Raw genomic sequence first — 14,212 nt, forward strand, 5'->3', positions numbered from 1 at the left:
ATAAACAAAACAAATATTTTGATTTCCATATGAACTATTTTTGTAGTCATCTCTTAGCACTTACAGCCAGGTGCACTATTGCAGATGCAATAGAAACCATATATTTAGCATGTGATCATCATATGACTAAGAATTAAGGATATTTGGCTCACTGAGACTGAGCTATCAAAAAAGTTGTCTGCAGCCACTGACCAAGAGTCAGCTTTGTTTTTTTAGGTTTGAATTTGGCAGAATACTCCTAATTATCAACTGCGAAATAGAAGACTGATTTGCAAGATCATGCACTATACAAGTGATGATGTAGGGATTTTGTGCAAGTACAGCAGATTACAGTGAGCAAAATCTGCTCTGCCAATAAACGCTATTATTACAATTTCAACCGAAGTTGCTCTTGCACCCTTTTTATGCACCCTCATAGGCTACACACCCACAGAACTGGGCCGGCTCTGCATTACTTTATTAGCTTTATATAATGTGCAGATGAAAATCTAAAGAAATCCGGATTTCTCATCACAGAGGAGTTTAACAGAAAAGTATTAGCTGGAGATGGAGGAAGACTGAGACCGAGAGAGAAAAACAGCATATGAGAAGTACAGAAAGGATTTTAGTAAAATATTATACATCTTAAATATCTTATTTTTAGTTTTTCTGAATGCATGAACGTCAAAATTATATGTGCCTACACTAGCTCCTCCCTTTCGCTCAGTGTGACCTCTGAATGTAGGCTCTCTGCTTTTAGGCCACTATACTGCTAGAAATAGCAGACTGGGTCATATCTCTCTCTTTCGGTATCTTCCTAACCCATCTTCTTATCTCTCTCCTCCATTCTCCTCTACTATCACAGAACTGATTTCACGGCTTGGACCACTACTGAAAACACTTCCAACACATCAAATCTTTGACCTTGTGGGGACATAGTATATGTATGTATGTATAAATAAATAAATAAATAAATATATATATATATATATATATATATATATATATATATATATATATATATATATATTTACACACACACACACACACACACACACATCCATCATATATATATTATATAGTAGCTACCGATGGGCAGTACTAAATTAAAAAATTAGATATTTAAACAAAATAAGACAAATTTGGACATCTTCATCTTGTTCAAAAGTTTTCACCCCTCAGTTCTTAAAGGGATAGTTCACCCAAAAATGAAAATTTGATGTTTATCTGCTTACCCCCAGGGCATCCAAGATGTAGATGACTTTTTTTCTTCAGTCAAACGCAAATTATGATTTTTAACTGCAACCGCTGCCGTCTGTCAGTCAAATAATAGCAGTGATTGGGAACTTGAACAATAAGAGTCGAAAAAACTTCCATAGACAAATCCAAATTAAACCCTGCGGCTCGTGACGGCACATTGATGTCCTAAGACACGAAACGATCGGTTTGTGCGAGAAACCGAACAGTATTTATATAATTTTTTACCTCTAATACAGCACTATGTCCAACTCCGTTCAGCTTCCGGCTAGTGAGGTCTGATCGCGCTCTGACAACGGAAGTGATGTCTCGCTCTCATTGAAGTATATGGGCGAGACATCACATCCGTCTTCAGAACGCGTTTTTTGACCTCACTAACAGGAAGCTGAACGAAGTTGGACATAGTGGTGTATTAGAGGTAAAAATGATATAAATAATGTTCGGTTTCTCACACAAACCGATCGTTTCGTGTCTTAGGACATTAATGTGTCGTCACAAGCCGCAGGGTTTAATTTGGATTTGTCTAAGCAAGTTTTATATACTTTTATAGTTGAAGTTCCCATCTACTGCTATTATTTGAATGACAGACGGCAGCGGTTGCAGTTAAAAATCATAATTTGCATTCGACTGAAGAAAAAAAGTCACCTACATCTTGGATGCACTGGGGGTAAGCAGATAAACATAAAAATTTCATTTTTGGGTGAACTATCCCTTTAATGCATCGTGTTTCCTACTGGAACATCAGTGAATGTTTGAAACTTATTTAATAGTTGTGTTTGAGTCCCTCAGTCGTCCTCAGGGTGAAAAGATGGATCTCAAAACCACACAGTCACTGCTGGAAAGGGTTCAAACATGCAAAAGATGCTGGAAAACTGAAGAATTTGCAGGACCTGAAGAATATTGGGCAGTTTAACTGTTCAGGACACACAAGAGACTCATGAACAACCATCACAAAACATAAAAACAGTCGTGGATCATCCAGGTAATCACACACAGTATTAAGAATCAAGGGTATGTACATTTTTGAACAGGTCATTTTTTTAAATTCAGCTATTTTTTGACTATATGTAAACATCTTTTATGCAAAATATCTTATTCAGCACACATTTTGCATGATCCCTATTATTTTGTTAAAATAATTAACATTTTGCAGATTCTGCAAGGGGTATGTAAACTTTTGAGCACGACTCTGTATATATACATATGGATTTTCAACCACCTTGAAAATCTAAAAACGTAAATAATTTCTTTTTCTTTTTAAATCATAACATTTTTTTTATTTAAAGTTTTCAACATCCCCTTTTTTTAAGGCATTCCCTACATTGTTGAGGAATGAATGACAATACCAGAAATCTTTGACCTTTTGGGGATATATATCCCCACAAGGTCAAAGATTTCTGGTATTGCCATCCATTCCCCATTTCCCCATGTATTTTTTAAAAGAATTTAACATTTTTATTCAATGAGGATGCATTAAAAGTGACATCAAAAGTCACTTTTGATCAAAAGTGACAGTAAAGATAATTATTTATAATGTTTCTATTTAAAATAAATGCTGTTCTTTTGAAGTTTCTATTTCTATTCTATTCTGTAGACTAGAGTAGTGTTTCCCAACCTTGTTCCTGGAGGCACACCAACACGACACATTTTCCAACTCTTCCTAATCAAACACACCTGATTCAACTCATCAGCTCAATAGCAGAGACTCCAAGACCAAAAATAGATGGGTCAGACAGGGGAGACTTCCAAAATGTGCACTGTTGCTGTGCCTCCAGGAACATGGTTGGAAAACACTGGACTAGAGTAATGACTGCTGAAAATTCAAAAAATGGTGGTGACCTAGTTACCCAGGAGGAAGTGAGAGTAACACAGCTTTACTAGCAGTGGTTTGGATCTGCGCCACGGGGAGTTCAGAGGCAATGCTCTTCCACGAGAAAGGCTTAGCTGTTAGAGAACCAGGCCTGGTTGATGACTCCTTTTCTGAGCACACAATAGACACACACATTACACTGGATCCTTGTTGTTGTGAACAGACAAACTGAGTGTGTCAGTATGCCCATGTGTCCTTACTCTCTTCCACACCCTCTCCCCAGTGTACTATAGCTGAGAAACCGACGACAATTTCTGTGGGTAACAGGTTATCTACAAACAGGAAGTGGGTACCTCTTCCATCTGCAGACTGAGACAAGGAAGACAGGAGACAATACACACATTACATAAATTCACACCCACAGTAATTACCAAATATTAAATCAAACCACATGTTCTCATGGGATAAGGTTTAAAAAAAAAAGTCCAGCTCACCAGTATTAGAGCACAATGGAGAGAGAAGAGCAGAAACAGCATAGTTAAAAAAAAAATAATAAAAAAAAAAAAACATTGTTTGTGTGTGTTTGTACCTGTGTGTAAGCAATTCCATTCAAATCAGGTTGTCTAGCAGGAGCTGCCACCGAGTGGGTGGAGGCCACAGCGTTGGACAGTGCAGCAGCAGACAGTCGAGAGGAGACAGAGTTCTAACAGAGAATTGAGTCACTTTCATGTCCTTTCTTAACACAACACATCCCTCCCACTACAGATACCATAATTATACCATGCGCCATTACAAATGCCACAATAACAGGTTTAGCTCAATCTTGCATTAGGTGTTTTTATGATAATGCATTCTGAATGTCACAGATACAGCCAGCAAAGGGCCCCAGCCCACCCGCATGGGAAAACAAATTCTAGTCATCACAGCTACGCACTCAATCCTATGGGAAAATTAGGAGTAATAGAGAACTATCCAATAAATTTAGATACATTTTTAACATTTATTTATTAAATAAAATGTGTGTGTTTAAAGTGGCCCTTTTTTTAGGCAGTACACTGAACAAAGAAAGCTAAAATAAGTATGGTTAACCTTAAATTTTGCCCCCAGTATATGGTACATTGCTGAATGCATCAATCCTCAGTGAGAGCAGCACAACTGTTTTCAACATTGATAATAATAAATAATAAAAATAAATGTTTCTTGAGAACCAAATCAGCATATTAGAATGATTTCTGAAGGATCATGTGGCACTGAAGACTGGAAAAATAGCTGCTGAAAATTCAGCTTCGCCATCACAGGCATAAATTGAATATATATTATTAGATATATTAAAATATAAAACTGTAATTTTGAATTGTAATAATATTTCACAATATTACTGTATTTTTAGCGTAAAGTAGTACAAATATTAATATGCAGGCCAGTGCTTCCCACAGGTTTGAAATATACTTGCGGTGGTAGCCGGGTGAAAAATCCTATTATCTATGGCACAAAAATGGTCTACTACATGTGACAAACAAATAATATGTGATTTTTAACAGTATTTTTATTTATTGAAATTAATTTGAATTACATAGCATACTATTACATTTATTTACATACTAATATTATGCACTATTATGCATTGTAAATAATGCAAAATGACAGCATTTAAATGCTTATCCTTTTCCTATGTTCTCCTTGCTGTCATATAGTGTCTCTCTCAGTAAATGGGACAGATTTTACTAGTAAAATTTATATAATGAATAATATATGTGTCAAATAATGTTCTTAGTCTTTTCTTCCAGTGGGGGAAACTACAACAATTTACTATGAATTAAATGGAAATCAAATTAAATACAATTTATTGTGTAACCAAAATACCAATAATGCCCAAAAGAAAGAAAAAAAACTTAGCGTGTGACTTTTAATTATAAACAAGCCCGAAATACACCTGGACTCTTATTTTGAAATGTCTGTACTATTGCAGGCTGATCCTTCAGATTCTTACAACCGTATAAAACATTTTATATAAAGGCCATAAAGTACACATTGTAATAATTCATCAACTTGAGTTCATTAGCAATCTCTTGGAATAAATCTGCGCTTTTCATTGATTGAGAATCACTTTGAAGCAGTCTGAAGCACTGTTGTGCGAGCTTGTAGAACATGCAACAGCGCCGCCTTGTGACTTTGCAAAATGCAGCACCCGTGGGAATGTTAGCGGGAGCAAACAGTTCTGACGCACACGTAACAAGCAGGTACGAAACGCGGATGGTTTCATTATCTTGTGCGGATATAAAAGTATAAGATGATAAAAATAATAAAAGCAAAAATGTGTCTCCAAATATACTTGGGCGGCCATTATTATACCTGGGCGGCCCGCCCAAGTAAAGTCTATGTGTGGGAAGCACTGCAGGCACACTAAATATAAAAGTTGCTACAGTATTTTCCTTCAAAACCCTACCTTAAAGTGTGATGTCTTGCATTGATGAGCATATGTGTTTGGCTTGTGGAAAATCAGTAACGTCCTACAAAACACATGATTATTAGCATATTTCAGCCAGCAGCTTAATAGGAATTGAGGAACATGAGGAGTTAATGTGACAAAATAGAAAAGGATTAGCATAATATGGCTTAAACTTCTGCTGGAAATGATCGACCCTTACTGGAAGCATTTAGTGAAGTTGTGCAGGTCCACCCAGGTCTCCAGAAGCAGAGGTTTGTCTGATGCTAATGCATCCTGGGACTGAAAAAATGGTGCACTGGACTCCTTGGCTGTCTGCACCCTCTCCTTATCTTTTCCATCTATCTCTTTGTCAGGGCCTGGAGTTGACTCCACTCCTTCTGTATCTTGGAGATTGAAGAAAAAAAAATGTTATACAACAGTCTATTACAAACTAAGTAAGCAATGAAATGCTGGCAAGAATACACATACACATGACCTTGCCTTTTTCAATGCGAAAACAGTAAGGCTATATTACACATGATATGCAATAACAAAGGCCTGAAGTGATTTGTAATTTCCTGCGCAGACGTTTGTAATGAGATTCTCTGAATAAATACAAAGAGATACTATATTAGCATGGCTACTACATCCATACAATAAAAGCTGTTTTGTTTGCGTAACTTTTTTTACAAATCTTTTCAAACATCTATGGAAATAAATCAAGAAAAATCTTTAAAAAATAACATCTTATTGACAAATCTATATTGAACATTGTACAGGACCTAATAATGGGACTTAGATGTGCACCGTTGAGGAAGCTACTCAAAATTTCAAGTTGTGATGAAATGGAAGTAGTGACACATATTTTCAAGTTATCCGAGTTAAACGGACTATCTAAAAGAAAAAGTAAGGGATGGGGACTTGGTTCTATCCATCGGTTGTTGATTGGATAGGCAGATCTGGATGTGAGCTTACCGTTGATTTTAAGAAAGCAGTGGATTTATGCTTGTATTTTGATTGTCATACGTTACCAGAGATAAGTTAGATTTATGATCATTTGATTAACCCTCTGGTGCTCCTTGTGTGGCTATAAAAATTACAGATTTTTTATTTGATTTCAATGAAATTAATGTATTATATTTTAGTTCGACAATGTTTTTTTTATTTAAGCCTGCAGTGCATTAACTACACCAACGGCGTATGACAACAGTTCAAATTGTTAAATAAAGTTGTTAGTTTTCTTCTCGTCGCTTCATAACATTAAGGTTGAACCACTGTAGTAAAGTTGTCTTTTATACCTTTCTGGACCTCAAAATGTGCAATAATGTTGCTGCCAATGTGTAGATCAGAAACCGTCGGATTTCATAGAAAATAACTTAATTTGTGTTCCGAAGATGAACAAAGGTCTTACGGGTTTGGGACGACATGATGGTGAGTGCTTAATGACAGAAATTTCATTTTGGGGTGAACTAACCCTTTAAGTTTGGTCTCTTTTTAAAGACACTTGGCAGATTGTTGCTGAAGTTAAAAATGTGAAACAAAAAAAGTCATAGAAGTTTAAGTTTATTATTATGAAAAATGCATAAAAATACAATTTTAAAATTTTATATGAAATATACACTACCACTCAAAAGTTTGGGATCGGTAAGATTTTTAATGTTTTTTAAAGAAGTTTTGTCTGCTCACCAAGGCTTAATTTATTTAATTAAAAATACAGTAAAAACAGTAATATTGTGAAAAAATATTACAATTTAAAATAACTGTTTTCTATTTGAATATATTTTACAAAGTAATTTATTCTCATGTTGGCAAAGCTGAATTTTCAGCATCAATACTCCAGTCTTCAGTGTCACATGATCCTTCAGAAATCATTCTAATATGATGATTAGTTCCTCAAGAAATATTTGTTATTATTATCAATGTTGAAAACAGTTGTGTACTTTGTTTTTCAGGATTCCTTGATGAATAGAAAGTTCAAAAGAACAGCATTTATCTAAAATACAAAGCTTTTGTAACATTTTACACTACCGTTCAAAAGTTTTGGGTCAGTAAGAATTTTTATTTGTATTTTTTTTTTTAAGAAATTAAAGAAATGAATACTTTTATTCAGCAAAGATGCATTAAATCAATCAAAAGTGACAGTAAAGACATTTATAATTTTAAAAAAAGATTAGATTTCAGATAAACACTGTTCTTTTGAACTTTCTATTCATCAAAGAATCCTGAAAAAAAATATTGTACACAAATATTTTGTACAATTATAATCAATAAATGTTTCTTGAGCAGCAAATTGACATTTCTGAAGGTGCATGTGACACCGAAGACTGGATTAATGATGCTGAAAATTCAGCTTTGCCAACACAAGAATAAATTACATTTTAAAATATTTTCAAATAGAAAACAGTCATTTTAAATTGTAATAATATTTCACAATATTACTGTTTTTACTGTATTTTTAAATAAGTAAATGCACCCTTGGTGAGCAGATGAAACTTCTTTTAAAAACATTAAAATCTTACCGATCCCAAACTTTTGAGCGGTAGTGTATATTTTCCAAAACATGTTTTACTTTAAAACTGTGAGAAAACCAAAGCCATAAATCTAAACAAGTTGTGTTCCAAATTTGAGATTTATATATTTTAAAAAGAGCTTTCAGTAAGATTTTATTTTGGCGCAGTACCAAATGTTTCCACTAGAACTTCGTTTCCCATTAATTTCCAATGCAGTAATTTTTGACAGTGAACGGTACATGCGTGACTATTTTTTTCAGGACCATTTAACCTTTTCGAATCATGTCCATGATTTTTGTGTGTGTGTGTGTTCACATAGCAAGTGCCAAAACTGTTACCAAGATATGTACCATTCTTATGAAGTAAAAATTAAATAAATAAATAAATAAATAAATAAATAAATAAAAGTAAAAAATGTAACATTTTTCAGTCAAAAATTACCAAAGTTCAAAATTAAATGGTCAAAAAAAAAAAAGAAATAAAGAAATGTATACATGGAGGAATTGTTCACAATCAATTAGGCATTTAGAAAATAAATGAATAGGTGAATTTCCATTTCTTGATAGCAGTAAAGACATTAAACAACAATCGAACAACTACAATAGCCTAAGCTAGTTTTCTAGGATAGACTGGTTTTCTTTGAAACATAAACTTTAGGCTTTAAAACTTTAAACTCTAGGCTGACAGGGACTTCTGTGCAGGGAATCAAATGAATCAGTGCACTATAGGCTAATTTGCACTATATTTGATCACTTTACCAGCAATAAACCAGTAATAGCATATTAGCATTCAGCCGCTATTTATTAGAAAAGTAGCTTAAAAACTTACAATATTTTTAAAACAGTTGAACTACTGTTACGCTACTGAAAAATTAAGTTAAGTTAGCGGTAACTCTCCAACATTGCACATGTGAGTCATTAAAAAAAAAAGAAAAAGGATACTATGATTATCTCAGTGGTGCCAATCAGTAGAGCTCATTAAGCCAATCAGTTGCACCATATTGAATTTATGCTCTTTCATTGGTGTCACTCAGTTCATTATGGCAATTTAGTGAAATACTGTTATATATTGCAGCTTTAACTCATTACGCTCAGTGTGATGTTCTGACATATTAAACCATGAGAATATAGATGCCGTAGCAAAGCCATTCACTCCATTTACTTATCCACAGGTGTTACTAAGCAACACACTGGGCTCTCTGGGAAAGCACATAATTGGCCTGTCGTGATGAGGGGCGAGCGCACGATCATGATCACAGAGATAAAGAAGATGCCATGCATCTGTGTGTGTGTGCATCTGTGTTTGTGCTGATGAAAAGAAGATGAATTGGATGGAGGAAGAGTGGGATAAACGAGAAAGTGCAATTGTGAAGGCAGCCAGCTATCATATCATTACAGCAGCTATTAGCCTCACTACTCTGATGGCTAAACAATGACTGGAGGGATATAAGTGAGGCGAATTATCGTCTGCCTTTACAAATTCATTCTTTCACTTCACTTTCATTTCTATTCCACACTGTTACAGAAGCGCTCAATTGAAAATGAGTAATGCTTTCCCAATCTTTCAAGTGAAAAAGCTTATAAATGATGGCATGGTTTATGTGAATAAATATATATTTCGCTCAAGGCATTTCTGGATCAGCTTTCAACTTCAAATTTTCATCATAACTGCTAACTGAGATATGTAACACATATTGCCAAATGTAACTGGCTAATATGAGCTTTAAATACAATTATTTACATATATGGCACATTACAGTTTACGATAAGTGTTCGAGTGACAGGATGGACTGTGCAGTGGCAATGCTTATGGAGACACGTCTTACCGTTGGCGATGCTGTCGTCCTTTTTCTTGTCCTCTGCTGTTACCTGGGGGAAAATGGGAGGATAAAAAGTGCACAGGGTGAGCAGGGAGAGACATGGCAGAGGAGGGCAGAGGAAAGCAGGGGAGACAGAGAACGTCCACATTCATCCAGTCAGCATGTGCTGAGCCCGTTTGGCTTCCAGAACACGATGAGAAATCCTCTAATCTGACATCTGGACTCGCACCAGAGAGGGTTTTCTCCTTCAATTAACTGCTCACAAGAGAGCGAGTGCCATAAACATTAAGGGCACTAGGATGGTGACAGGATTAGGGGACACGGTTTTGATTAGCATGTCAGTCTTCACCGGCTAATTGAGACACCTTTTTGTAAAACTATTCAAATGTTCGGTTTTTTTTACCCTTTAACTAACATGGTGCCATGGAAACAATCCAGCTGAAGGTTTTAGAAACTTCTCCAATATGCTTTTTTTTCCGTGATTGAACCCAACCTCGTGTCACTTAGAAAGCCTTTTAAAGCCTGAGGAGTCGTCCGACTGTGCAATTTAAATGTGGAGGACAATTAGGGGCTCTCTCTATGCCACATCTAACGAACGACAGCACCAGTGATTCAGAGATAGACTGTGACTCACCACGGATCTGAGGTGAGGAGAAGGGGGAGAAAGGAACGGAGGAATGCGAGAAGAGAAGAGAAGAGAAGAGAAGAGAAGAGAAGAGAAGAGAAGAGAAGAGAAGAGAAGAGAAGAGAAGAGAAGAGAAGAGAAGAGAAGAGAAGAGAAGAGAAGAGAATCAACAGTCTCTAGCGAATTGTGTTTGTTTTTAATATGGCAGTAAACATCTCAGGGTGCATTCCACACATTACTGTGGTAAAACTGCTCCTGTTTATATACCTAATTTAGCTTACAACATTATCAAAAACTCAATAATATGTCTAAATCATATCAGGTGACCGCATTACTCATTTCTCAGGGCATGATCCAATAGCTACTTAAAGGGTTAGTTCACCCAAAAACTCAACCTCATGTCGTTCCACACGCCTAAGGCCTTCGTTCATCTTCTGAACACAAATTAAGATATTTTTGATAAAATCCGCGAAACATATGACTCAGCGACAGCAATTTAACCAAGGTACAGAAAGGTACTAAAGAAGACAACATTAAAACAGACGATCTGACTGCAGTGGTTCAACCTTAATTTTATGAAGTGACAAGAATACTTTTTGTGCACAAAAACAAAACAAAAAATAACGACTTTATTCAAAATCTTCTCTTATGTGTCATTCTCATATGTTGTTTACATTTAGCGCTTCAAGGATCTACATCAGAACGCTGGCTCAGTATTGGCAAAGGCTGTTCATGTGAGCAGCATGACACAGAAGCCGGCCAATAATTCTGATGTAGAACCTGCGCTAAACACAAAAAATGAAAACACACATCAACATATTTGCATAGCATCACATTTGCTGTTCATTGGCTTAGTTCACAAAACAATTATGCTAATAAATATTAATAAAACAGTCAATCTCTAAACCGGTTGCTGATTTGGTCTATTTGCCTATGAATAGCCAAGCCAAGTTTTAATAATTTACACAGCTATATATTATCTGAAATGAATAGTCATTATGACTAAGGTCAATGTTGCCAGACTTTCATAACATTGTTTTAAAACAGTTTTCAACGAGTCAAAACAACAGCAGCATATAAGCTGCTTACCTGCTCGTAGGACATACAGTATTATCCAGATATCAGACTTTTTTTATTGGGGGAGTTTTAATGTTGCTAGTGTCATTGGCACTGATAAGGCAATCACCTGTAGCCATAGGCACCATCAGATTATTGAGCAAAATAGAGGAGCTGAAGCACAAATCCATGTTCCTCCGCAAGTAATTTGTAGTTTTATGCATCAGACACTAGAGGGCCAAAAGTTACATAGTATACCTTTAAAGGGATAGTTCACTCAAAAATGTAAACTCAGTCATAATTTTCTCACTCTCATGTTTCCCTACTTCTGTGGAACATAGAAAATTATAATTTGAGAGATGTCTCAGTGTTTTTGTCCATACAATGGATGTCAATGCTACATCAATGGTACCCAACATTCCTCAAATAATATAATCTTTTCTGTTCTTCTGAATCAAAAATCATACAATTTTAGAACAACATGAGGGTGAGTTAATGAACTTTATTGCCATCATTAACAGATTATCAAATCAATCTGACTGGAACTTGTGAACTTGACAAACTGAGTGATTGAGCAAAATCTGACTCATATATTGTTCATGAATCAGTTCTTCTCTCATGAACGCTCTAAGGCCCATTCAAACTATAGACTGTAAAAGATGGACAGCGCGTTTCCACTTCCTTCCACTGTAGAAAAACCTAGCCAAAATATCCCATTAAAGGTCATTGCTTATTTATATTGTTTAGAGCCAGAGTCTGCACATTAGTAGTCCTGAGGTGAAACCACGGTATCAAGGTCCCGCTCCCACTCCCACTCCTGTAGACTCAAATCGCAAGCACAGCTGTCAATCATGATGTTACACCCCATTTTTATAGCATCAAAAAACTTACTAAAACCAAACTTATTGGGAAATAACACTTGAACATTGATCTGCCTGATGAGAACAACATCAAATAACAAACCATCTTTGGAAAAAAAAAGATTTGAAATGTAATTGGATTTTTTAGTTTGGCTCGTGTCCCATTCCATTACATTGAGAGGGTGGGGTTAGGGTTAGGTCTATACTGCAGCCAGCCACTAGGAGGCGATCGAAATGCTTTGGCTTCAGTTTTCAGAACTTGTGTGGCACAATGTGTTCGCACCATGAATGGTAACTATAAAAATGTTAAATGATAAAATTTTTTTAAAAATCATTATATGTTTTGTGTGAAAAAAGGACCAAAATTTATTCAACTGCATCAGAAGACTTTGAATAAGTGAACGTGAGTCATTTGGACCTTTTTATTATACTTTCATGGTGTTTTTATTGTGATTTTACAGCTTGATAGCCCCAGTTTTCATTCACTTTCATTATATGGAAAAGACCAGCCAGGATAAATAATCATGGATTTGAAACGACTGTAAGTAAAAAAAAAAAATGACACTGATGATTTTATTTTTGGGCGAACTATTACTGTAAGGCTACAGCAATCCTATTAGATCCCACAGGCACACACACTTAGACAATTATCTTACAAACTACACGGAAGCTATCGGTCTCAGTCCGTTCTGAGCTGACCCCCCTCTGAGACATCCACTCTGATGACTGACAGGCTAATTGTGCTGCTTTTTATATCATTGTGAGGACACGACCTGTCCTTTTATGTAACAAGGCACGCATGTTTTACCATTCTCTCTCTTTCTCCATCTCTCTAATACTGGATCTGCCAGTGGCGCTCTCTTGATTAGGGAGACAGGCAGAGTGACATTGGAGCTGGAAAAAGAGAGGCGTTAGAGGATGTCATAGCCTGTCTCGGCCTCCCGGCCACCAGTCGCACTATAGCCAGAGAGCAGAACATTTTGATGCACACTGCTTGTACAGATGGCATAAACTGAAACACACTGCCAGAATGCTGTGCATCAAGAGTGCAACCCCTGGAGTACAGTCAAACCCTCGACTGAATCTGTTCAGAGAGACCAGTCACCATTCATACGACATACACTACTTTTTAAAAGTTTGGGGTCAGTAAGATTTGAAAGACATTTATAGTTAAATCAGCAAGTATGCATTAAATTGATCAAAAATTACAGTAAAGACATGTTACAAAACGTTTATATTTCAAATAAATGCTTTTTTTGTTTATCGAAGAAGCCTGCCAAAAAAACTCAAAAAACATATCAACAACAATATTAAGCAGCACAACTGTTTTTAACCTTGATAATAATCAGAGATGTTCCTTGAGCACCAAATCAGCATATCAGAATGATTTCTAAAGGATCATGTGACACTGAAAACTTGAGTAATGGCTGCTAAAAATGACAGGAATAAAAAAAATTAAAACAAATTAATAATTTTAATACAAAAAAATTGAATTTTAAATTGGAATAATGTTTCAAAAAATTACTATTATTGTATTTTTGATCAAATAAATGCAGTTTTGGTGAGCATAACACTTTTAAAAACATTAAAACATCTCACTGACCTCAAACTTTTAAACAGTAGTGGACATCACATAATACTTGCGATTTAAAACCAGTTATCCATTTCCCTCAGGCCTACCTGAGTGGTTTCATTGACGTCCAGTGTATTAAGGCTGCTCTGGGTGATGTCATTTCGAGTGTGGTCATCTTCATTATCATCCATTTCAGAAAAGGAGGAGAGATTAGAGTTATACCCACGCCTCTTTACACCTCCCTGCTCCCTAAAAACAGACACACACAAAAAAATGTAATAACAAACATATGACT

General features: G+C 35.7%; 1 protein-coding gene across 2 annotated transcripts in view; it reads right to left on the bottom strand.

The window, feature by feature from the left end:
- The window catches only part of adgb (androglobin), a 48,536-nt gene that overhangs the window by 15,177 nt on the left and 19,147 nt on the right, over positions 1-14,212 (bottom strand). For both annotated transcript variants that reach the window (XM_067383075.1, XM_067383076.1), the window contains exons 12-18: positions 14,025-14,166; positions 9,810-9,852; positions 5,695-5,878; positions 5,493-5,556; positions 3,636-3,749; positions 3,307-3,415; positions 3,084-3,216 (exon numbers count right to left, since the gene is read on the bottom strand). In XM_067383075.1, the coding sequence (XP_067239176.1) occupies positions 3,084-3,216; positions 3,307-3,415; positions 3,636-3,749; positions 5,493-5,556; positions 5,695-5,878; positions 9,810-9,852; positions 14,025-14,166 (789 nt within the window). The remainder of the gene's footprint in view (positions 1-3,083; positions 3,217-3,306; positions 3,416-3,635; positions 3,750-5,492; positions 5,557-5,694; positions 5,879-9,809; positions 9,853-14,024; positions 14,167-14,212) is intronic.

Source organism: Chanodichthys erythropterus, chromosome 4 (genome assembly GCF_024489055.1).
Source record: "Chanodichthys erythropterus isolate Z2021 chromosome 4, ASM2448905v1, whole genome shotgun sequence".
NCBI lineage: Eukaryota > Metazoa > Chordata > Actinopteri > Cypriniformes > Xenocyprididae > Chanodichthys > Chanodichthys erythropterus.